The 24,195-nt window shown below is 43.9% G+C and overlaps 1 protein-coding gene and 1 long non-coding RNA gene across 5 annotated transcripts in view; one reads left to right on the top strand and one right to left on the bottom strand.

Annotated features, from left to right (window-relative positions):
* Positions 1–891: 891 nt before the first annotated feature.
* LOC135564022 (uncharacterized) lies at positions 892–2,926 on the bottom strand. The gene is made up of 3 exons (XR_010460766.1): positions 2,844–2,926; positions 2,670–2,760; positions 892–1,512 (listed from the first exon to the last, which is right to left on the bottom strand). It is a non-coding gene; the product is annotated as an uncharacterized LOC135564022 (long non-coding RNA).
* A 6,249-nt stretch (positions 2,927–9,175) lies between these two features.
* LOC115106780 (endothelin-converting enzyme 2-like) overlaps positions 9,176–24,195 on the top strand; it is a 79,632-nt gene continuing 64,612 nt past the window's right edge. Inside the window, exons 1-2 of one of the 4 annotated variants that reach the window (XM_029629851.2) lie at positions 9,176–9,292; positions 9,395–9,541. In XM_029629851.2, coding sequence (XP_029485711.1) covers positions 9,509–9,541 — 33 coding nt within the window. In that variant the 5' untranslated portion in view covers positions 9,176–9,292; positions 9,395–9,508. Of the gene's footprint in view, positions 9,293–9,394; positions 9,551–20,392; positions 20,551–20,805; positions 20,965–24,195 lie in introns of those variants that run through there. The other 3 variants (XM_029629849.2, XM_029629853.2, XM_029629852.2) reach the window with 3 other exon arrangements.

The following is a 24,195-nucleotide window of genomic DNA, read 5'->3' as shown; positions in this document are numbered from 1 at the left end:
AGGGTTGTACCTGGTAGATTGAGGGCATCTAACTTAAACTTAAACAGCCATCACTAGCTCAGAGATACTGCTGCGTACATAAATGCAACATTAGTCACCTTAATGTTTGCATATCTTGCATTACTCATTTCATATGTATATACTGTATTCTATCCTATATTTTGCATCTTAGCCTATGCACCCTGATATTGCTCTTCCATGTATTTATATATTCTTATTCCATTCCTTTACATGTGTGTAGTAGGTATTTGTTGCGGAATTGTTACAAATTGCATAATTTCAGAACTACAAGCATTTCACTACACTCCCAATAACACCTGCTAACCATGTGTATATGACCAAATGAAATTGGATTTTTATTATTTTTACCACTGATAAGCAAATTGATCATCAACTTGAACAAGTGTGAATGGAATATAAATGGCTGTATCATACTGCAGACTGTTGAGGAAGTTGCATGTAGTATAAAATTGTATAATAAATTGATGTACTAGTTTAGCCATGAATGTTTTACAACAGAAATGTATATACCCTCGAGATAAGGTTGTTTTATACATAGACCTATAAAAATGTTTTGTTTTTCTCACTATAGATTGTACAGTACCTTAAAACATACATGCAATAATGTTAAACTTTGCCACCAACCACACTCAAATATAGGTCATGGTATAGGTAGGTCAATTATATATCAGAGGTGAAACCATTATTTTGTTTCCCGCAGCAGTTTATGGCACTTAAGGCTTGTCTGTGTTTTTAATAATAGAACATGCAAAGCCATGGAGGCTGAATGATTGACAGGACTGCAATTTGTGACATTTGGGTTTGGCTGCTGGCAAAGGTTGGCTTCAATACTTTACTGTAAACCCCAAGAAATTACAGAGAGCAGTAGCCTTACAGGAGAGAGCCTTTATATGAATAAATAAAAAACAAAAAATTATGTGTTTTAAAAACATTGAATGTAGGCTCACCACATTATATTGAATTGCCTTCAAGTAGTCAATCAAATGTATTTTTAAAGCCCTTTTCACATCAGCAGATGTCACACAGTGCTATACAGAAACCCAGTCTAAAACCCCAAACCACATAAAATGCAGATGTAGAAACACGGTGGCTAGGAAAAACTCCCTAGAAAGGCAGGATCTAGAAAGAAACAGGCTCGGAGGGTTGGCCACTCTTCTGGCTATGCTGGGTGGAGATTATAAGAGTACATGGCCAGCAGGGTCAAATAATAATCACAGTGGTTGTAGAGGCTGCAACGGGTCAGTAACTCAGGAGTAAATGTCAGTTGGCTTCTTATAGCCGAGCATTCAGAGGTCGAGACAGCAGGTGCGGTAGGGAGAGAGTTGAAAACAGCAGGTCTGAGACAAGGTAGCACATCTGGTGAACAGGTCATGGTTCCCTAGCCACAAGCAGAACAGTTGAAACTGGAGCAGCAGCACGAACAGGTGGACTGGGGACAGCCAGGAGTCATCAGGCCAGGTAGTCCTGAGGCATGATCCTAGGGCTCAGGTCCTCCGGGAGGGGAGGGAGAGAGGGAAAGAGAATTAGAGGGAGCGTACTTAGATTCACACAGGACACCAGATAAGACAGAAGAATTACTCCAGATATAAGACTGACCCTAGACCCCCAGCACATAGACCATTGCAGTATAGATACTGGAGACTGAGACAGGGGTGGGTCAGGGGACACTCTGGCCCTGTCAGACGATACCCCTGGACAGGGCCAGCCATTTAGGATATCACCCCACCCACTTTGTCAAAGCACAGCCCCCACACAACTAGAGGGATATCAACAGACCACCAAATTACTACCCTGAGACAAGGCTGAGTATAGCCCACAAAGATCTCCTCCACCTCACGAGCCCGAGGGGGCGTAAAACTAGGGACGGCATGGAAGAGCACCAGGAAGCCAGTAACTCAGCCCCCTAAATAGGGTCAGACGCAGAGCATGTCAGTGGAGAGAGGGGAGCCGGCCAGGCAGAAACAGCAAGGACAGTTCCTCACTCCAGTGCCTTACCATTCACTTGAGTCTTCAGCATGGACTTAAAGGTCAAGACTGAGTCTGCGTCTCTCACATGGATATACAGATCATTCCATAAAAATGGATCTCTAGAGGAGAAAGCCCTGCCTCCAATTGTTTGCTTAGAAATTCTAGGGTCAATAAGGAGGCCTGCGTCGTGACCGTAGCATACGTGTATGTATGTATATATATATATGGTAGGACTAATTCGGAGAGATAGGTAGGAGCAAGCTCATGTAATGTTTTGTAGGTTAGCAGTAAAACTTTGAAATCAGCCCTTGCCTTAACAGGAAGACACATTTTTGGGTTCTAGTCAGGATTCTAGCAGCAGTGTTTAGCACTAACTGAAGTTTGTTACTCACGCCTCTTGGAGGGAACGCAACACCCTGCTACACTCAACTCCCCGTGGAGTGAAAAGGGTATGTGACTGTAGGTGTGGGTAAGGATGACAGTTGCAGAGAATATTACCTTTAACAGGAAATGTATTTTTCCTTCACATGGTAATTTGGGGAAAAGGGTCTGGACAGAACCAAAGCAAAGAACGTAAATGTTGAAGAGCCCCCTCTCCTACCTTACCTACCCAATGCTTACTTATTTGTAACGCCACCTGGCGCTAAACAAATGCAGGGGGTGATCCGCCCAGGTCTTACCTAGTGTGCATAGACAGAGTACATACTACGGGTATATGTATGCCTGCAGGCCTCTTGCCTAAACACTCCCAAGGTGCCTTCCCCTTCTCCCCTGGGAACAAAAACAGACTAATTACTAACTTCAAGTGAACAATGTCAATAACCCCAAACACAGTCATTTTAGCATACACATACCTCAGCAGGACCAGCTACAAAATACTTTACAAAAACGAGCTCTACGCAACAACCAACACAGGATATCAAAGAAACACTGGCTTGTCAAGCTGTAGAAGGAGTTTGTAATTGAAAACAGCTGTTTCCCCTGACGAGAGGGAGGGTTCAGAGCTCCAATCGTTGATGGGGCCGACCAATCAGCTGCTTAGAATCCAGGAAGCCATTTCCTGAAATACACACATACAACCCCAAAACAATGCAGAAACGTAACATTTAATTAACACTTTATCCAGGTAGCCGGAGAGTAGAGCATTGCAGTAGTCTAATCTAGAAGTGACAAAAGCATGGATTAACTTTTCTGCGTCATTTTTGGGCAAAACGTTTCACATTTTTGCAATGTTACGAAGATGGAAAAAAAGCTGTCCTCGTCAAAAGAGAGGTCAGGCTCCAGAGTAACGCAGTAGGTTCATCACAGTTTTATTGGAGACGACTGTACAACCATCAGGATTCATTGGCAGATCTAACAGCAGATCTCTTTGTTTCTTGGGACCAAGAACTAGCATCTCTGTTTTGTCCAGGGTAGGCAATTTGGGGGCTTCACCATGTTTCATCGAAATGTACAGCTGTGTGTCATTCGCATAGCAGTGAAAGTTGACGTTGTGTTTCTGAATGACATCCCCAAGAGGTAGAATATATAGTGAAAACAATATAGTGGTCCTAACACGGAAACTTGAGGAATGCCGAAACTTACAATTGATTTGTCAGAGGACAAACCATCCACAGAGACGAATTGATATCTTTCCCACAGATAAGACCAATTAGGGTTTCTAATCATTCCAAAAGAATGTGGTAATCGATGGTGTCAAACGCAGAACTAAGGTCAAGGAGCACGAGGGCAGATGCAGCCTTGGTCTGACACCATTAAAAGGTAATTTACCACCTTCATGAGTGCAGTCTGTGGTATGATGGGGTCTAAAACCAGACTGAATCATTTCATATGCATCATTTGTCTTCAGGAAGGCAGTGAGTTGCTGAGCAACAGCTTTTTCTAAAATGAGGAATGGGAGATTCACTATATTATAAATTGAAATTTGCTGTCATAAATGTAAGCAACACCTCCGCATTTGCGGAATGTGCAGGCAATATGGCCACTACTGTAACCTGGAGGAGATGCCTCATTTAACTTCTCAGTGATCCCTTCCCGCTCAGACCCCGGTAATTGATTTGACAACATCCAGTGAAATTGCAGCGTGCCAAATTCAAAAACAAAAATACTCATAAAAAAATTCACAAAACATACATGTATAATACATCAAATAAAGCTTAACTTCTTCTTAACCAAGCTGCAGTGTCAGATTTCAAAAAGGCTTTACGGCAAAAGCAGACCATGCGATTATCTGAGGACAGCACCCCGCATACAAACACATGAAAATTAGATTTCAACCAGCCAGGTGCGACACAGAACTCAGAAGTAACTATATAATTCATGCCTTATCTTTGAAGATCTCCTTCTGTTGGCACTCCAAAAATGTCCCAGAAACATCACAAATGGTCCTTGTGTTCGATAAATTTCTTCTTTATATCCCCAAAATGTCAATTTATTTTGTGCATTTGATTCAGAAAATACACCGGTTCCAAATCACCCAACATGACTACAAAGTATCTAATACATTTCCTGTAAACTTGGTCCAAACATTTCAAACAGCGTTCCTAATCCAAACGTAAGTATTGTAAAACATAAATAATCGACACAATTTAAGACGGGATAAACTGTGTTCAATACCGGACGGAAACAAAGTGAAGCGAGGTCCACCTGCAGTGACACATGGAAAGAACAGGGCTACTTCTTCATTTCTCAAAAGAAAAACATCAACCAATTTCTAAGACTGTTGACATCTAGTGGTAGCCATAGGAACTGTAACCAGATTCCTATTAAAAAGGGATTACCATAGAAAACAGATTGACCTCAAATGTTTTTCCTGGATGGATTGTGCTCTGGGTTTCGCCTGCCAAATCAGTTCTGTTATACTCACAGACATTATTCAAACGGTTTTAGAAACTTCAGAGTGTTTTCTATCCAGATCTACTAATAATATGCATATCCTAGCTTCTGGGCAGTTTACTTTGGACACGCTTTTCATCCGGGGGTGAAAATACTGCCCCCTATCCCTAAGAATTAACACAATAAATGTATCAGGCTTGAGCCATTTTCAGTCAGGTCAATCACGTCAAGATTATGATCAGTGATTAGTTCATTGACAATGACTGCCTTGGAAGTGAGGGATCTAACGTCAACTCACCCTATTTTGAGATGTGAGATATCACAATCTTTTTCAATAATGACAGGAATGGAGGATGTCTTTATTCCAGTGAGATTGCTAAAGTGAACACCACCATGATTTGTTTTGCTCAACCTAGATCGAGGTACAGACACGGACTCAATGGGGATACCTGAGCTGACTACATTGACTGTACTAGTGGCACACTCCACCGAGCTGTCAGGCTGGCTAACAGCCTTCAGCCTGGCCTGCGCCCCATCTCATTGTGGAGCTAGAGGAGTTAGAGCCCTGTCTATGTTCATAGATAAGATGAGAGCACCCCTCCAGCTAGGATGGAGTCCGTCACTCCTCAGCAGGCCAGGCTTGGTCCTGTTTGTGGGTGAGTCCCAGAAAGAGGGTAAATTATCTACAAATTATTTTGGGAGGGGCAGAAAACAGTTTTCAACCAGCGATTGAGTTGTGAGACTGCTGTAGAGCTCATCACTCCCCCTAACTGGGAGGGGGCCAGAGACAATTACTCGATGCTGACACATCTTTGTAGCTGATTTACGCTGAAGCTATGTTGCACTTGGTGACATCTGACTGTTTCATCCTAACATCATTGGTGCTGACGTGGATAACAACATCCCTATACTCTCTACACTTGCCAGTTTTAGCCTTAACCAGCACCATCTTCAGATCAGCCTTTACGTAGCCCTGCCCCCAGGTAAACTGTGTATGATTGCTGGATGATTCTTTTTAAGAATATTGTGAGCAATGGAGTCGCCAATGACTAGGGTATTCAATTTGTCAGAGCTAATATTGTGAGGCTTCGGCGGCTCATACCCTGTAACGGGCAGAGGAGAGACCTGAGAAGGCTCGGCCTCTGACTCCGACTCGTTGCTTAATGGGGAGAACTGGTTGAAAGTGTCTGTAGGCTGAACGAGTTGAGCATGCTGACAGCATTTCTTTCCAGAAGCCTTGAGAAAAATTGTCTGTGGGGACTGTGCAGGGGGAATTCATACTACTATCTGTACTAACTGGTGGCACAGACGCTCCTTCATCCTTTCCTACACTTAAAATTGCCCTTGCCTAAAAATTGCATCTGAAGCTGTGCTTGCAACACGACTATCCTCACCATTAGGCAATAGTTCTCCTGTAAATTATGAGTACAGCGACTGTAATTAGATGGCATAATGTTAATGTTACTGCTTAGCTTTTTTGGCTGGTGGAGGTCCTGTGGAACCATGTCCAGATAAAGCGTCCGGGTTGAAAAAGTTGAGCGAGGAAAAAACGAAGACGTTGGTAAATGTATTAAAAGTAAAAACTAAAAAGTTAGCCAAGTAGCAACAAATATCACAACAGCATGGAGACAAATCCGGAAGTTGAGGGCAGGGGTCCCTTACAGGACATAGTTCAGTGATATATTGTAGGCACAGTATGTACGATTTACAGCTGCTCAATAGTTGTTTCGTTTGATGATATATTTTACTCATTGATTCTTTATACTGTCATTTATAATTGTCTTATCAGCCAGTAACCTTACCATCACTGGTAACACTTTACTTGACCCCCAGTGTCATAACACATTATGACACGGTCATAATATGTCATAACAGCTGGCATAATTTGTCATAACACTGTCATTATGTCAAATCTGCTCCTGCCTCACCCCCTAGTGGACATCTGGTGTATCCTTGACCTGCAACCATTCCCCCAGTACACGCTCTCTCTCTCTCTCTCTCTCTCTCCCTCTGTGCATGTGATTGGAGACAGGTGTGCTGGAGTCAGAGCAGATCCCCACCAACTGCAACCCGTTCCATAATCAAGACCTCTACAAATACTCAGTCTTGCCACTTCCACTCGGTCAGATCGTAATCTCCGTTCAGTCAGTCACCACTACCTCATGACCGAGGTAGCAGTGCCCTCGGTCCAGGACCACATGCGCCGTTTTCATTGAACCTCGAGGAGGGCCCGGGCTGCTCTTCTTCGTGCCTCCACCAGGACCCAACCCCAAGCTGTGGAAAAGGTTTTGTCCTCCACAAAAGAACACTGCAACGGCAGGGGAGGCGGAAGGATGGATACACCCTGTAGCTAGGGTGTCGTCGATGTCGGTCTCCATAGCCTTGGTCTCCGGACCTGACAGAGAGTACAGTCTTCCCCGGGGTTAAGGCAATGAGCGAGTCGAGATCCGTCAGTAAGTTCCGGGCTGCTAGTTCGCCCTTAACCTCCTCCGATACGCCGTGTCGAACAGCGATTTCGGGTTCCAGGCACTTACCTGCCAACATGCGGAAATCCACTGCATGGTGGGAGGCTTCCCGAAGCTGGAATAACTTCCGGGCAGCCTCTCTCCCAAACAATGGAGAATCAAAAACATTCACCTCTGCCACAAACTCCTCCAGACTGAAGCACACGACCGACTGTTGTTCCCACACAGACATAGCCCAGGTGAGAGCCCTCCTGGACATCAGCGTGATGAGGTACGCTATCGTCGACCTGTCCGAGGGGAAGGAGCAGGGCTGCAGCTCGATGAGAGAACACTACATGAGAATCGCCCGACATGTTCCTGACTCTCCAGCGAAGTGTTCCGGGGGAGGTAAGCGGGGCTCTTGAAAAATCAAGGAGGCCGCGCTGCTAACAGCAGGGTTACTGAGAGGCTGGGAGGTTACTGTCATGGTAGGCTGTCTGACAGACAACCCACGGAATTGCTCCGGTAAAGTGTTCAACGCGTGGTCATGGTGTTCGGCCAAGGTCTGGAACCCTTCCTTAAGACCACGAAGCAACTCAATGCCTTCCAATGGTGGCTCCTTGGAAGGAGACGGCATTGCGGAGCTGGTCCGAGTTTGATGGGTCCGTCATGGCCAGTTCGTACTGTCAAGGCTCAGAAGACCCAGACAGTTTCTAATTCACAAAAGTGTATTAAAAACACGGGGGGGGGGGGGCAGGCAAACAACAGGTCAAAGGCAGGCAGCGGTCAGTAGTCCAGAACAGAGTCCGAAAGGTACAGAACGGCAGGCAGGCGGAGGTCAGTAAACAAGGGTTGTTTAACAAGGTACAGAATGACAGGCAGGTTCAAGGCAGGCAGAACGGTCAAAAACTGGAAGCTAGAAAACAGGAACTAGCGACAGACAGGTGCTCAGGAAAAACCACTGGTAAGCTTAACGAAACAAAACAAACTGGCAACAGACAAACAGATAACATAGGTACAATGGGGAAGATGGGCGACACCTGGAGGGGGTGGAGACAAGCACAACGGCAGGTGAAACAGATTAGGGTGTAACAACTATAGGAGAAAGGGTGCGATTTGGGACACAGATGGTTTTTAATTAATGCAGTACACCCTTATATATATGTAATGACCTCCTAATGTTGATAATCTGTGACTTGTCACCCAATGCATTATTTCTGGACTACAAAACTGCAGCAATTTCAGAGGTTCTTCAATTCACTACACCTGTGCGCTGGTCTGAAGCCAGACAATGCATCTTTGTTTTGGTTTGTAGCCATTGCAGCACTCTTCAATTACTGGCCAGCCACTTACAATATTTGACTGATGCAGTGTATAAATGCTAAAATGTGAGACAGACAGACACACAAGCAAGTTAACAATCGAACATACACACACACACCTCTGATATTTTGTAGCCTACACTAATTGGAGATGTGCAAGTAGGCCTACTTCAGCCCCAGTAAAATCGAACTTTTTCTACAGGATGTGTAATCAGGTGCATTTCTGTAAGTTTTAAAAATATTCGGGTGAAGTCAGTATTTCTTATCTTGGCACACATCTGTTGCCCTTCCCTGTGTAGCCATCTCACCACAGTTCTCTTTCCTAGAATTATCCTTCAGCACCCCAACCCGATGCCTAGCCTACAATAAATGTTTTTGTCTTGGCAACGGAAGGCATGTGTGTGTGTGTGAGAGAAAGCGATTTATTGGTTTTCACTTTTGTTTATTATCTATTTCACTTGCTTTGACAATGTAAACATATGTTTCCCATGTCAGTTAAGCTCTTAAATTTAAATTTAATTGAGAGAGAGGAAGGGGTAGAAGGAGGGCGGGGTGTAGTCTGCAGGGTGATTGCGATCTTCCTTCTCGTTCATCCCCGGGTTAGCCGACTGCACGCGTGAAAGGGCTTTTTCTCCCAACGATGGCACATTTTGCTGTAGGCCTATTCTGCTTGCTTTCGAGAGGCACTCGCTTTGGCATTAGGTAATGTTATGCTCTGGCGGGCACAGTCCATTGCGATCCTAGAGCAACACGGATAGATATGTGTGAGAAAGGTTTAGTATATGTCCTTTTGTTGTTCCGCAGGATTTGAGAGAGCGGGAGAGAGATGGCTTCGCGATCCAGCCACTGGAATCGTCAACAGCAGTGGTAGAGAGTCTGCGCGCTCGCCCCGCCGTCGATGTTGCTGTCTGTTGCACGATGAGCGTAGCTCTGCAAGATTTGCGGAACAACGTAAGTCTGGTAATGATCATATTTGATCATCTTCTCAAACATAATGTTACTCTTCTCATAATGTATTAGGAGAGAGAGCGCAGCGAACTCGCGTACTGTATGTGATCGAAACCCATTGCAATCAATCACCATATTTATTTGATCGGGTTTCTTACAGCTAAAACAATTTACCAGTCATGATTCGAATATGCCTTGTTTATATTCTGCACATGTTATAGGCTATGCGGACAATAATGCTCGAGCAGATTCCCAGGTAGGCTTTGGTCCTCCTCATATCCATCATAAAATACTGTGTTCGGTGCTCACTGCATATGATGGAATTAGTGCGCTTGCTCTTTCCATACAAACGTCTGTATTTTTTCATAATTTATCAAAATGATTTCATAAGAGAAGTTGCAGCCTCAGACACTCATGCTTTTTCCCAGCATAGGACTACATGTTATTTACGTTTAATAATTTGATTGTGTATATTTGAAGTTGTTAGAGCACATTGCTTAGTCCAAGGCCCATGGGCTGACACTACCAGTAAATAGTCATAGAAAGGTTGAGGTTTTATTCAGTGTCATCTTGGTGTGGGGCCCTAGGCTTGATCAAACACGGATGGTGTTTGCTACCTTTGGCTACATTATTTAGCCTAGATTAATTGTATTGTGGGCAATTGTAAACAGAGGTGTTTCAGAACCACATTTGCATGGGCTTTAGTGCTGCAGGCTCACACAGTTGTGGAGCTTAGGAGACCCTCGGTCTGAACCTCAGTTGGTTGCACTAGCTTATAACTAACCTAGGCCTGACTTGTTTATTTTTTAACTTTTCCATTTTGCTTTTTCATTTGTGCTTGGTTTTGAACATAATGTATATATTTTTTGTCTCGCTACTGGATCTTGTATTTTGTTGACTGGGTGTGCCTTGCCCAGACACTGTTGCCTATGTAGGCATGGACATGATATGGAACTAGAGTAAAGCCATGTAGGCCGTCATTTTAAATAAGAATTTGTTCTTAATTGACTTGCCTAGTTAAATAGAGGTTAAATAAATAAAATGTATTCTACCATGATAACCAACACACAGCTGTTGACCGGTAACACAGGATAGGTTATGTAGAGATTCCAGTCTGACAGGCTGTACCTGTTGTTGGTGATGTTGCATTGTGTCGTCACCTAAATATTATCGATGTAAAAATGCAAAAAATGTGCATCTGTTAAGTATTGAAACAGTATTATGATGACAAAGTGAGATGTGAAATGTGTGTTGTGATCCAACAGATAAGGCTATCTAGGTCAAATATGGGCTGGATAGTCTGTCTGTCTGTCTGTCTGTCTGTCTGTCTGTCTGTCTGTCTGTCTGTCTGTCTGTCTGTCTGTCTGTCTGTCTGTCCGTCAAACTGAGAACAGGTAAAGTAGGCCTACTGTATGGGTCGGTATGGAGGCATATGGCTCTTTATAGGCCTGTCTGTAATGTAGGCCTAAGGAGCTGGAAGAGCGGTCCCCGACCACTGTCCAATATGCCGTGAATCAATTAGTGCCCTGTAGTCCCCGGGGTGATTTCTGAATATCTTCATGATCTCTCTAATGAACATCATTAATAACGCAATCTGTGCACTGGGTCACAGTCGAGCAGGCTGTCATCCGCTAGACACACCGTGCACTAACTCAAAATTAGCTGAAAAAACTGTTACGAGGCCTCTACTGTTCCCAGTACCTGTGTTAAGAAGACCAATGGTATTTACACTGCCTCAAAGGGCTGATCTTATCACACTTTAGAATGTAGGACATCAAAGCACCTCAGGTCTGTCCCGCATAGTAACATGCATAGACATGCACACGTGTGTGTACGTCATGATATGCTTACTCGCACAGGAGTGAGTAACATACGTTTACATACACTGAACAAAAATATAAATACAACATATAAAGTGTTTCATGAGCTGAAATAAAGGACCCAGAATTTTTCCTTATGCACATAAAGCTTATTTCTCTTAAACAATGTGCACAAATTTGTTTACATCCTTGTTAGTGAGCATTTCCCCTTTGCCAAGATAATGCATCCACCTGACAGGTTTGGTATATCAATAAGATGATTAAACGGCATGATCATTACACAGGTGCATCTTGTGCTGTGGACAATAAAAGGCCGCCCATAATGTGCAGTTTTGTCAGACAACGCAATATCACAGATGCCTCAAGTTTTGAGGGAGTGTGCAATTGGCATGCTGACTGCAGGAATGTCCTCCAGAGCTGTTGCCAGAGAATTTAATGTTTATTTCTCTACCGTAAATTGGCTCCAACGTTGTTTTAGAGAATTTGGCAGTACGTCCAACCGGCCTCACAACCACAGACCACGTGTAACCACTCCAGCCCAGGACCTCCACATCCGGCTTCTTCACCTGCTGGATTGTCTGAGACCAGCCACCCAGACAGCTGATGAGACTGTCTCAGTCAGGGAAGCTCATCTGCGTCCTCACAAGGGTCTTGACCTGATTGCAGTTTGGCGTCGTAACTGACTTCAGTGGGCAAATGCTCACCTTCGATGGCCACTGGCAGGCTGGAGAAGTGTGCTCTTTGTGGATGAATCTCGGTTTTAGCTGTACTGGGCAGATGGCAGACGTGTGGGTGAGCGGTTTGCTGATATAAATGTTGTGAACAGAGTGCCCCATGGTGGCGGTGGGGTTATGGTATGGGCAGGCATAAGCTAAGGACAATGACCGCAATTGCATTTTATTGATGGCAATTTGAATGCACAGAGATACTGTGACAAGATCCTGAAGCCCATTGTAGTGCCATTCATCCGCCGCCATTACCTCATATTTCAGTATAATAATGCACGGCCCCGTGTTGTAAAGATCTGTACCCAATTCCTGGAAGCATTAAAGGGAACAATCCAAGATTCGAAAAGCAACAAAGCCGTCACCCAAACACTTGTTTTGTTAAACAGCTGAGTGGCCTGGAGAAATGTTAGCACTCTGAAATACATTGACAGTTGTATATTGCCTGTATCCGCTACGGATCCGCAGTCAAACGACCACCCCTTATCACTGTCAAACGCTCCCTAAAACACTTCTGTGAGCAGGCCTTTCTAATCGACCTGGCCCGGGTATCCTGGAAGGATATTGACCTCATCCCGTCAGTTGAGGATGCCTGGTCATTCTTTAAAAGTAACTTCCTCACCATTTTAGATAAGCATGCTCCGTTCAAAAAATGCATAACTAAGAACAGATATAGCCCACGGTTCACTCCAGACCTGACTGCCCTCGACCAGCACAAAAACATCCTGTGGCGGACTGAAATAGCATCGAATAGTCCCCGCGATATGCAACTGTTCAGGGAAGTCAGGAACCAATACACGCAGTCAGTCAGGAAAGCAAAGGCCAGCTTCTTCATGCAGAAATTTGCATCCTGTAGCTCTAACTCCAAAAAGTTCTGGGACACTGTGAAGTCCATGGAGAACTAGAGCACCTCCTCCCAGCTGCCCACTGCACTGAGGCTAGGTAACACGGTCACCACCGATAAATCCATGATTATCGAAAACTTCAACAAGCATTTCTCAATGGCTGGCCATGCCTTCCTCCTGGCAACTCCAAACTCGGCCAACAGCTCCGCCCCCCCCGCAGCTACTCGCCCAAGCCTCTCCAGGTTCTCCTTTACCCAAATCCAGATAGCAGATGTTCTGAAAGAGCTGCAAAACCTGGACCCGTATAAATCAGCTGGGCTTGACGATCTGGACCCTCTATTTCTGAAACTATCCGCCGCCATTGTCGCAACCGCTGTTACCAGCCTGTTCAACCTCTCTTTCATATCGTCTGAGATCCCCAAGGATTGGAAAGCTGCCGCAGTCATCCCCCTCTTCAAGGGGAGACACCCTGGACCCAAACTGTTACAGACCTATATCCATCCTACCCTGCCTATCTAAGGTCTTCGAAAGCCAAGTCAACAAACAGGTCACTGACCATCTCGAATCCCACCGTACCTTCTCCGCTGTGCAATCTGGTTTCCGAGCCGGTCACGGGTGCACCTCAGCCACGCTCAAGGTACTAAACGATATCATAACCGCCATCGATAAAAGACAGTACTGTGCAGCCGTCTTCATCGACCTTGCCAAGGCTTTCCACTCTGTCAATCACCATATTCTTATCGGCAGACTCAGTAGCCTCGGTTTTTCTGATAACTGCCTTGCCTGGTTCACCAACTACTTTGCAGACAGAGTTCAGTGTGTCAAATCGGAGGGCATGCTGTCCGGTCCTCTGGCAGTCTATTGGGGGTGCCACAGGGTTCAAATCTATGGCCGACTCTTTTCTCTGTATATATCAATGATGTTGCTCTTGCTGCGGGCGATTCCCTGATCCACCTGTACGCAGACGACACCATTCTGTATACTTCCGGCCCGTCCTTGGACACTGTGCTATCTAACCTCAAAACGAGCTTAAATGCCATACAACACTCCTTCCGTGGCCTCCAACTGCTCTTAAACGCTAGTAAAACCAAATGCATGCTTTTCAACCGTTCGCTGCCTGCACCCGCACGCCCGACTAGCATCACCACCCTGGATGGTTCCGACCTAGAATATGTGGACATCTATAAGTACCTAGGTGTCTGGCTAGACTGTAAACTCTCCTTCCAGACTCATATCAAACATCTCCAATCCAAAATCAAATCTAGAGTCGGCTTTCTATTCTGCAACAAAGCCTCCTTCACTCACGCCGCCAAACTTACCCTAGTAAAACTGACTATCCTACCGATCCTCGACTTCAGCGATGTCATCTACAACATAGCTTCCAATACTCTACTCAGCAAACTGGATGCAGTTTCACAGTGCCATCCGTTTTGTTACTAAAGCACCTTATTCCACCCACCACTGCGACCTGTATGCTCTAGTCGCCTGGCCCTCGCTACATATTCGTCGCCAGACCCACTGGCTCCAGGTCATCTACAAGTCCATGCTAGGTAAAGCTCCGCCTTATCTTAGTTCACTGGTCACGATGGCAACACCCACCCGTAGCACGCGCTCCAGCAGGTGTATCTCACTGATCATCCCTAAAGCCAACACCTCATTTGGCCGCATTTTGTTCCAGTTCTCTGCTGCCTGTGACTGGAACAAATTGCAAAAATCGCTGAAGTTGGAGACTTTTATCTCCCTCACCAACTTCAAACATCTGCTATCTGAGCAGCTAACCGATCGCTGCAGCTGCACATAGTCTATCGGTAAATAGCCCACCCAATTTGACCTACCTCATCCCCATACTGTTTATATTTATTTACTTTTCTGCTCTTTTGCACACCAATATCTCTACCTGTACATGACCATCTGATCATTTATCACTCCAGTGTTAATCTGCAAAATTGTAATTATTCGCCTACCTCATGCCTTTTGCACACAATCTATATAGACTCTCTTTTTTTCTACTGTGTTATTGACTTGTTAATTGTTTACTCTATGTGTAACTCTGTTGTCTGTTCACACTGCTATGCTTTATCTTGGCCAGGTCGCAGTTGCAAATGAGAACTTGTTCTCAACTAGCCTACCTGGTTAAATAAAGGTGAAATAATAAAAACATTAAAAATAGATGCAAGGACTGACCATCCCTGTCATGAGATCAAAATGCTATATTTTTAAACCATGTCTTTGAAGCAAAACGCGTATACATTGTCATACATCTCTGTGTGGCCTCAGCCTCAAATAAAGTGTTAGCATTTGCTTTGCTGTGGCCAGTTGAGGGTGTGATGGGAAAGGCCAAGACAGGGCTGGGTATCCTGTGTGTGCGTGTGTGTCCTGCCTTGGGCGGTGGGGTGAGCTCCTTCCTGTCTGAAGCAAGACTCTCCATCTGTCCTGGATCCATCGGTAGGGCTGGGGAGGTCATTGGCCTTGTTCTAAATAGCACCCTATTTCCTACAAAGGGCTGACCAAACGTAGTGCACTATCTAGAGAAAAGGGTGCCATAATTTGAGATTTTACACAAAACAAATGTAATAACCCTATGCAGGCTCATCATCAAGATTTGCAAAACACTTCACTTTTGTCGCTGACTGTCATCCACTTTAGCATGTATCCTAAAGTGGGATGGGGTCTGTTTTCTTTTCCTCTGTTTACTGCTTTTTATTTACATTCTCTCTGACATATTTTAAGTCCTCTTCACTCTCTTCCTCCATAACATCTCTCCTGGCAAATCTTACTCCTTCCTTGTCATCTGACAACATCTCTCTCGTTCGTTCGTTCATTCGTTTGTTCGTTGTTTAACATTCTGCCAACTCTGCACTGTAGCGCCTGTGATGGACATGAGAGGAGGGGTGAATAGGCATGAGGGGGTAGTTGTAGGTATGAGAAGGGCCCAAAGTTTGATATTGACCACATGACCTGACCAGAAACAACTCTGGGCCTCAGTTATACACTATAAGCTTAGGCCCCCGTAAGGTCTCATACTCAGGGCCCCATAGAAATGAGGTTAAGAAGTCAATTTTTTTTGTGGCTGGTTTGTCTAGGCTAGTGGAAAACACCATCACCTTTTAGCACTTATCTGCTGGTCTGCATGGGATGGAATCCTCATCCAGCTTTGTCTCACAAATGTCTCCTCACTTATTTATCTATCTACACTATCCTGCCTGTGCAATATAATACCTAAAACATACCTAGGGGGAATTACACTTTTCGCCTATGTGTGTTGTCGTCCAATATGTATTGTACATGCTACTAAGTATTTAATGTAAGTATATGTTCATACACTACCGTTCAAAAGTTTGGGGTCACCAAGAAATGTCCTTGTTTTTTAAATAAAAGCACTTTATTTTTTGTCCATTAAAATGACGTCATCAAATTGATCAGAAATACATTGTAGACATTGTTCATTTTGAAAATGACTATTATAGCTGGAAATTGATGATTTTTAATGGAATATCTACATAGGCGTACATAGGCCCATTATCAGCAATCATCACTCCTGTGTTCCAAAGGCACGTTGTGTTAGCTAATCCAAGTTTATAATTTTAAAAGGCTAATTGAGCATTAGAAAATCCTTTTGTAATTATGTTAGCACAGCTGAAAACTTTTGTTTTGATTAAAGATGCAATAAAACTGGCTTTTAGACTAGTTGAGTATCTGGAGCTTCAGCAATTGCTGGCCTTCTAGGAGTTGCAAAGAAAAAGCCATATCTCAGACTGGCCAATAAAAATAAAAGATTACAAGATGGGCAAAAGAACACAGACACTGGACAGAGGAACTCTGCCAAGAAGGCCAGCATCCCGGAGTCGCCTCTTCACTGCTGACGTTGAGTCTGGTGTTTTGTGGGTACTATTTAATGAAGCTGCCAGTTGAGGACTTGTAAGACGTCTGTTTCTCAAACAAGACACTCTAATGTACTTGTCGTCTTGCTCAGTTGTGGACCGGGTCCTCCCACTCCTCTTTCTATTCTGGTTAGAGCCAGTTTGCGCTGTATTTCTGATCATTTTGATGTTATTTTAATGGACAAAAAAAGGGCTTTTCTTTCAAAAACAAAGTGACCACAAACTTTTGAACGGTGGTGTATATACAAAAGTATAGCCCTTCACATTATTTGATTCGGCTATTTCAGCTATACCAGTTGCTGACAGGTGTGTAACATCAAGCACACAGCCATGCAATCTCCATAGACAAAAATTGGCAGTGGAATGGCCTTACTGAAGAGCTCAATGACTTTCAATGTGGCACCATCATACAATGCCACCTTTCCAACAAGTCAGGTAATCAAATTTCTGCCCTGCTAGAGCTGTCCCGGTCAACTGTAAGTGCTGTTATTGTGAAGTGGAAATGTCTAGGAGCAACAATGGCTCAGCCGCAAAGTGGTAGGCCACACAAGCTCACAGAATGGGACCGCCGAGTGCTGAAGCGCAAACAAATTGTCTGGAATCAACGTCAGCATAAGTACTGTTCGTCGGGAGCTTCATGAAATGGGTTTCCATGGATGAGCAGCCGCACACAAGCCTAAGACCACATGTGCAATGTCAAGCGTTGGCTGGAGTGGTGTAAAGCTCGCCGCCATTCGACTCTGGAGGAGTGAAAACACTTTCTCTGGAGTGATGAATCATGCATCACCATCTGGCAGTCCGACGGACGAATCTGGGTTTGGCGGATGCCAAGAGAACCCTACCTGCCCAATGCATAATACCAACTGTAAAGTCTGGTGGAATGGAATAATAATCTGGGGCTGTTTTTCATGGTTCTGGCTAGGCCCCTTAATTCCAGTGAAGGGAAATCTTAATGCTACAACATACAATGATGTTCTAGATTATTCTGTTCTTCCAATTTTGTGGCAACAGTTTGGGGAATGCCCTTCCCTATTGACAAAGCATGACAATGCCCCCGTTCACAAAGCGAGGTCCATACAGAAATGGTTTGCCGATATCGGTGTAGAAAATTGACTGGCCTGCACAGAGCCCTGACCTCAACCCCATCAAACACCTTTTGGATGAATTGGAATGCCGACTGCGAGCCAGGCCTAATCGCCCATTATCAGTGCCCGACCTCACTGATGCTCTTGTGGCTGAATGGAAGCACGTCCTCGCAGCAATGTTCCAACATCTAGTGGAAAACCTTCCTGGAAGAGTGGAAGCTGTTTTTGCAGCAAAGGGCGGAACAACTCCATATTGATGCCCATGATTTTGGAATGAGATGTTCAACGAGCAGGTGTCCACATACTTTTGGTCATGTAGTGTATCACTACATGTAGTTCCCTTAATCTTGTAGACTTGCGGACTGTGTACAGTGTATTTGTACAAGACACCTGGAGAATTGAACACTGTTATTGCACTCACACAGTGGTGGAAAAAGTACTAAATTGTCATATTGAGTAAAAGTAAAGATACCTTAACAGAAAATGACTTGTGTAAAAGTCACCCAGTAAAATACTATTTGAGTAAAAATCTTAAAGTATCTGGTTTTAAATGTACTTAAATACAGTGGTGGGAAAAGTACTCAATTGTCATACTTGAGTAAAAGTAAATGCTATACATCAAATTCCTTATATTAAGCAAACCAGACAGCACAATTTTGTTATTTCATATGTTTTACGGACAGACTGGCACCCTCCAACACTCAGACATAATTTGCAAACACAGTACCCCACCCACCAAAACTACTTAAGGAGTATTTTTATGAAGTACTTTACACCACTGTAAAGGGGCATGAGGGCCTTGAAATTTTCTGTAGAGACGGACATGGTCCTTTTTCTTATCCGGAATATTCTTCTGATGTCCTCCCCTTTTGTCTTTCTTTCGCTCTTTCCTCCAGCCTTCTCTCCTTCCTCCCTGTTGTCTTCCCTCCTTCCTCTCTGTAGAGGATAGAGAGAGAAGAGAAAGAGGAGTAACCTTGATGCCTAGATCAGTGACGTTATTCTCTCCCCATTGGGAGGACCCTACTGTCTCACTCCCTCTCCCCGTCTGCCCCTCCCTCTCTTAAACTCTCACTCTGCTGTTCTCTTTAATTGATGACGCACTGAAGGGGATGCGTAGGGGTCAGGGGAGGAGAGAAACAGGAGAGAGAGATTAACAGAGAGCGTGTATTTTTTTCAGTGTACACACACTAACAAACAGAGGAATGACATCTGTAATGTGTGTTTGTTGGACTGAGACGAGAGAGGAAAGAGGGAAATGTGTAGTTTGAGCTTGTGTCTCTGTGTGTGTGCATACGTGTGCATTCGCACCAAATTCGTCAGCCTTTTACAGATGCACATCAATTAAAGCATGATAAGCTTAGTGTTCAAACAATACTGGACTACTGTTGCTTATGTAAGATTTTCATAAGAGTTGTGGCAGCCTCCCTGGTTTTGTTTGTTGTGCCTGTTCATTTACAGCGCTCGTAGTGTGCTCAAGTGGCTAGCTTAATTAGGGCAGCATTTTGTTGTCAGCAGAGAAGAGAATATCTTTTCTGTGCGCGAACAACAACAGTCATGCCGTCTCTGGCTAAACAGTGCATTATATATGGAATAGCGTTCCGTTTGGAATGCAACCTCTCTGTGGTGGCTGACTGTAACCAGGGAGGGGAGGGGGCGGAGGCCGCCCTCTATGGGTAGAGGTATGGAAATGCAAGATGACTGGCCACTGAACAGATGAATGGCTTGGTACACTCTTAGAAAAAAGGTTTCCTAAAGGGTTCTTCGGCTGTTCACATAGGAAAACCCTTTTTGGTTCCAGGCAGAACTCTTTTGGGTTCCATGTAGAACCGAAGAAAAGGGTTCTACCTGGAACCAAAAAGAGTTTTCCTATGTGGACAGCCGAAGAACCCTTTTAGCTTCTAGATGGCACTGGTTTTTTGCGCTCCATGGATGAATGGGCATGTTATTATTGTCAGTACAGATACCAAATCTAGGTTTAATATACTCCACAATTTGTAAAATGTTTGCAAGAACAGGAAAACACTGACGAAAAGATGAATTAGCCTTTCTCTTGTCAGGCTTCTATGTATGTCTGTCTTTTGCTCTCTCTCTACCGGTCTGTCTCTCTCACTCTTGGAACTTTTATTTATTTTTTATTTTTTATAATAATGCACACAGAAGCAAGCTTTCCAAAGAAAATGGACCCCCTCCCTTTCCCCTCCTATGGGCTAAAATGATCCATACATCTTTCTCTGCTTTCTCGACTTCACCTCTCTATCTCATTGTCAATGCTTGTTTCTGTGTAATTCCCCTTTTCTTACACTTGTTCCTCTCCTTTTCTAAGAAGTATATCAAAATCAGTTTTCATCTCACACTGTCAATCCCTATCCTTTCTTTCTTTGTTTGTCCTCCCCACCCCCACCTCCTTAGCAGAATCCCGCCTTTCCTCCTTCACTTTCTCCCTCTGTTTTTCATTCGCTCTGTCTCGCTCTTGCTGTCTGCTTTCTCTTACTCTGTAACTCGCCCTCTTTCACTCCCACTGTCTTCCTCCTACCCTCCCTCACTCTTCAATTGTTTTGTGCTCAGTGTTTATAGTCATTCAGTAACTACATAGAGAGTGGGAGAGGGAGACAGAGAGAACAAGTGTAAGGACTAACTCTTGAATACTTTATTAAAGGTAAGTAAAGTGGAAATGTTCTCATTTATCCTTCTAACTCTTTTTTTTTCTTTTTCTCTCCTTTCTTTTTTTCTCTCCTATCTCCCTACTTCTTTCGTATGATTGTTCTAACCTGAGAGAATAAGCTTATTGCCCTTAAACCAGCTGTTGACAGCTGTGCCGGGGTGTGTGTTAGGCTGTTGCTAGGGGCAATAAAAAGTGTGTGTTTGTGTGGGAGGGAGTTGTTGTGACTCTTTGGCTTGGACTCATTTTCAGAGAGAAGAGAGAGAGGTCACGAATTGAAGAAAAGAGGAAAGGGAGATTGCTGAACCCCGACTTCCGTTTCTAAGTCGCTAGTGAGCAGCGTGCGTGTGTGTGTGTGTTTGTGAGCAGCGCTCTGCCCTCCAGTCCTCATAGATAAAGGGGTTTGAAAAGGTACAGGATATGGATCCTCACACACGCACGTGCACACACACACATATACATATATGCACATCCACACAGAAACGCACAGTACCTTTTTGAGGGTCCAGTGTGAGTGTCTGTGAAGGTCAAACACTAAAGTGGTGAGAGAGGGACAGGGAGTGTGTTTGCTCTGAGATGTAAGCAAAGAGGGACATTATTTACTTACTGCTTCTAAGGACAAAATTGGCCCACAGCTGGCTGCACGTGTGTGTGTATTTATGTTGGTGATGCAAGGGACAGATTGTTTCGTGCTGATGTTTGTTGCAATATAACTGTTTACACTAAAATTTTGACAAAACCATCAACTTGAAGTCGGGGCAAGAAATAATCGATCCTAAAGTTTAAGACAGATTCTAAAGCATTTTCGTTTATTTATGTTAGAGTTCCTGTTTTGTGCTGCTTTGTTTATGTCTGATGTATTTGCCGTTCTCACTATTGACTTTAAACGTCTTATTTAGATAAGCTGAAAGAGACATTTTTGGCATGTTGTCATATAATGTGGGTTGTTACAGATCCAATATCAGAGGTAAAAGGTCAGTTTCCTGACAGTGTTTCTAATTCAATGGCCCTGCCTGTTTCCCCTAGGTACAGATCAGCAACCGTTCAGATGTTCCCAGGGTGCAGTGTCTGTTTGGTTTGTTATCTCACTGTAGCAGAGGCTAGTGTGTGTGTGTTTTCCTTTACTTGTGGAGACCAGAAGTCACCACAAGAATAGTAAAGAAATACAAATTGGACCAGCTGGAGACATTTTGTTAGTTCCCACAAGGTCAAATGCTATTTCTTAGGGTTAAGGTTAGAATTACAGTACCAGTCAAAAGTTTGGACACACCTACTCATTGGGCTCCCGAGCGGCGCAGCGGTCTAAGGCACTGCATCTCAGTGCTTGAGACGTCACTACATACACGCTGGTTCGATTCTAGGCTGTATCACAACTGGCCGTGATTGGGACTCCCATAGGGCGGCACATGATTGGCCCAGCATCATCTGGGTTTGGCTGGTGTAGCCTGTCATTGTAAGTAAGAATTTCTTCTTAACGGACTTGTCTAGTTAAATAAAGGTTACAATTTGTAAGTCGCTCTGGATAAGAGCGTCTGCTAAATGACTTAAATGTAAATGTAATTTAAAAAGAATAGTGAAGACATCAAAACTATGAAATAACACATGGAATAATGTAGTAACAAAAATGTGTTAAACATAAAAATATATTTGAGATTCTTCAAAGTAGCTAACCTTTTCCTTGATGACAGCTTTGCACACTCTTAGCATTCCAACTAACAGGTGTGCCTTGTTAAAAGTACATTTGTGGAATTTCTTTCCTTCTTAATGCGTTTCAGCCAATCAATTGTGTTGTGACAATGTAAGGGTGTTATACAGAAGATGGTCTTTTACCAAATATGACTAAGTCCATATTATAGCAAGAACAGCTCAAATAAGCAAGTGCAGTCGTAAAACCATCAAGTGCAATGTTGGAACTGGCTCTCATGACGACCGCTACAGGAAAGGAAGACCCAGAGTTACTTCTGCTGCATAGGATAAGTTAGTTACCAGCCTCAGAAATTGCAGCCCAAATAAATGCTTCACAGAGTTCAAGTAACAGACACATCTTAACATCAACTGTTCAGAGAAGACTGAGTGAATCAGGCCTTCATGGTCGAATTGCTGCAAATAAACCACTATTAAAGGGCACCAAATATAAGAAGAGACTCGCTTGGCATAGGGACAGGAGGAACACGGACATTAGACTTGTGGAAATCTGTCCTTTTGGTCTGATGAGTCCAAACTTGAGATTTTTGGTTCCAACTGCATGTCTTTGTGAGACAAGTAGGTGAACGGATGATCTCCGCTTGTGTGGTTCCCACCATGAAGCATGGAGGAGGAGGTGTGATGGTGTGCTTTGCTGGTGACACTGTCAGTGATTTATTTAGAATTCAAGGCACACTTAACCAGCATGGCTACCACAGCATTCGGTATGGTTTGGGATGAGTTGGACCGCAGACTGAAGGAAAAGCAGTGCTCAGCATATGTGGGAACTCCTTCAAGATGATTGGAAAAGCATTCCAGGTGAAGCTGGTTGAGAGAATGCCAAGAGTGTGCAAAGCTGTCAAGGCAAATTTAGGTACTCTGAAGAATCTAAAATATATTTTGATTTGTTTAACACTTTTTTGGTGTTATTTCATAGTTGTCTTCACAACTATTATGATGTCTTCACTATTATTTGACATAGTAGAAAAACCCTTGAATTAGTAAGTGTGTCCTAACTTTTGACTGGTACTGTAGGGTTAGGAGCTAGGGTTAATTTTAGGGTTTGGGCAAGGGTACGGGTTAGGGTTATGAAAAAATAGGATTTTGAATGGGGCTGAATTGTGTCCCCACAAGGTTAGTTGGTCAAGACTTTGTGTGTGTGCATGCGCTGTGACCCCAGAGACCTAGAGTTGCATCCTAAATGACTCCCTAGTAGTGCGTGCTCTGGTCAAAAGTAGTGTACTATGTAGCGAATAGGGTGCCATTTGGGACGCATTCCCGGTCTCTGCTGGTTAAGGAAGATCACCTGACCTCTGATCTCAGCTTTCAAGACACCTCGAGGGACAGTGAAACACACCCCGGTGACAGGAATTTATCTGTGGACTTCTTTAACTATTCCTGTGGGGACCAGAAGTAAACAAACAACAATTTGACCAACTCGAGGTCAAATTCTATTTCTAGAGGGTTTAGGGTTAAAGTTAGAATTAGAGTTAGGGTTTGAATTACATTAAGGTTCAGGACCTGGGTTAGGTTTTTGGGTTAAGGCTAGGGTTAGGAAAAATAGGATTTTGAATGGGATTGAATTGTGTGTGTGGGCGCTGAGTAATCCCCAGATGCAGCACTGACCCTCTCCATTCACAGCTGACAGGGATGAGCATCTGGAAAATGTCACTCACTACTTCCTTTAATGAGCAAATTGTGTCAATGTGGATCTGTGTGTGTGACTATTTTATCATTGTGTGCATGTGTGGGACTATATATCCTCTTAGATTTTAAAGTCCCCTGTTTTCGGGACCATCAAGGTTCTGGTACCGGTTCTGACTTACATTTTCGCTTATAAACTGGTATTTGGATACCATAGATCGAAATGGCTTGCATTGAGCGATAGCCCTGATTCTCACGGACACTGCCTGTGTGAAGCAGGATGTGAAATCTGACACCATTTTAAGCTGGGATGTC

This window comes from Oncorhynchus nerka, linkage group LG23 (genome assembly GCF_034236695.1).
Source record: "Oncorhynchus nerka isolate Pitt River linkage group LG23, Oner_Uvic_2.0, whole genome shotgun sequence".
NCBI classification, from domain to species: Eukaryota; Metazoa; Chordata; class Actinopteri; order Salmoniformes; family Salmonidae; genus Oncorhynchus; species Oncorhynchus nerka.
Note: the sequence above shows the minus strand (reverse complement) of the source record. Positions and strands in the feature narration are given on the sequence as shown.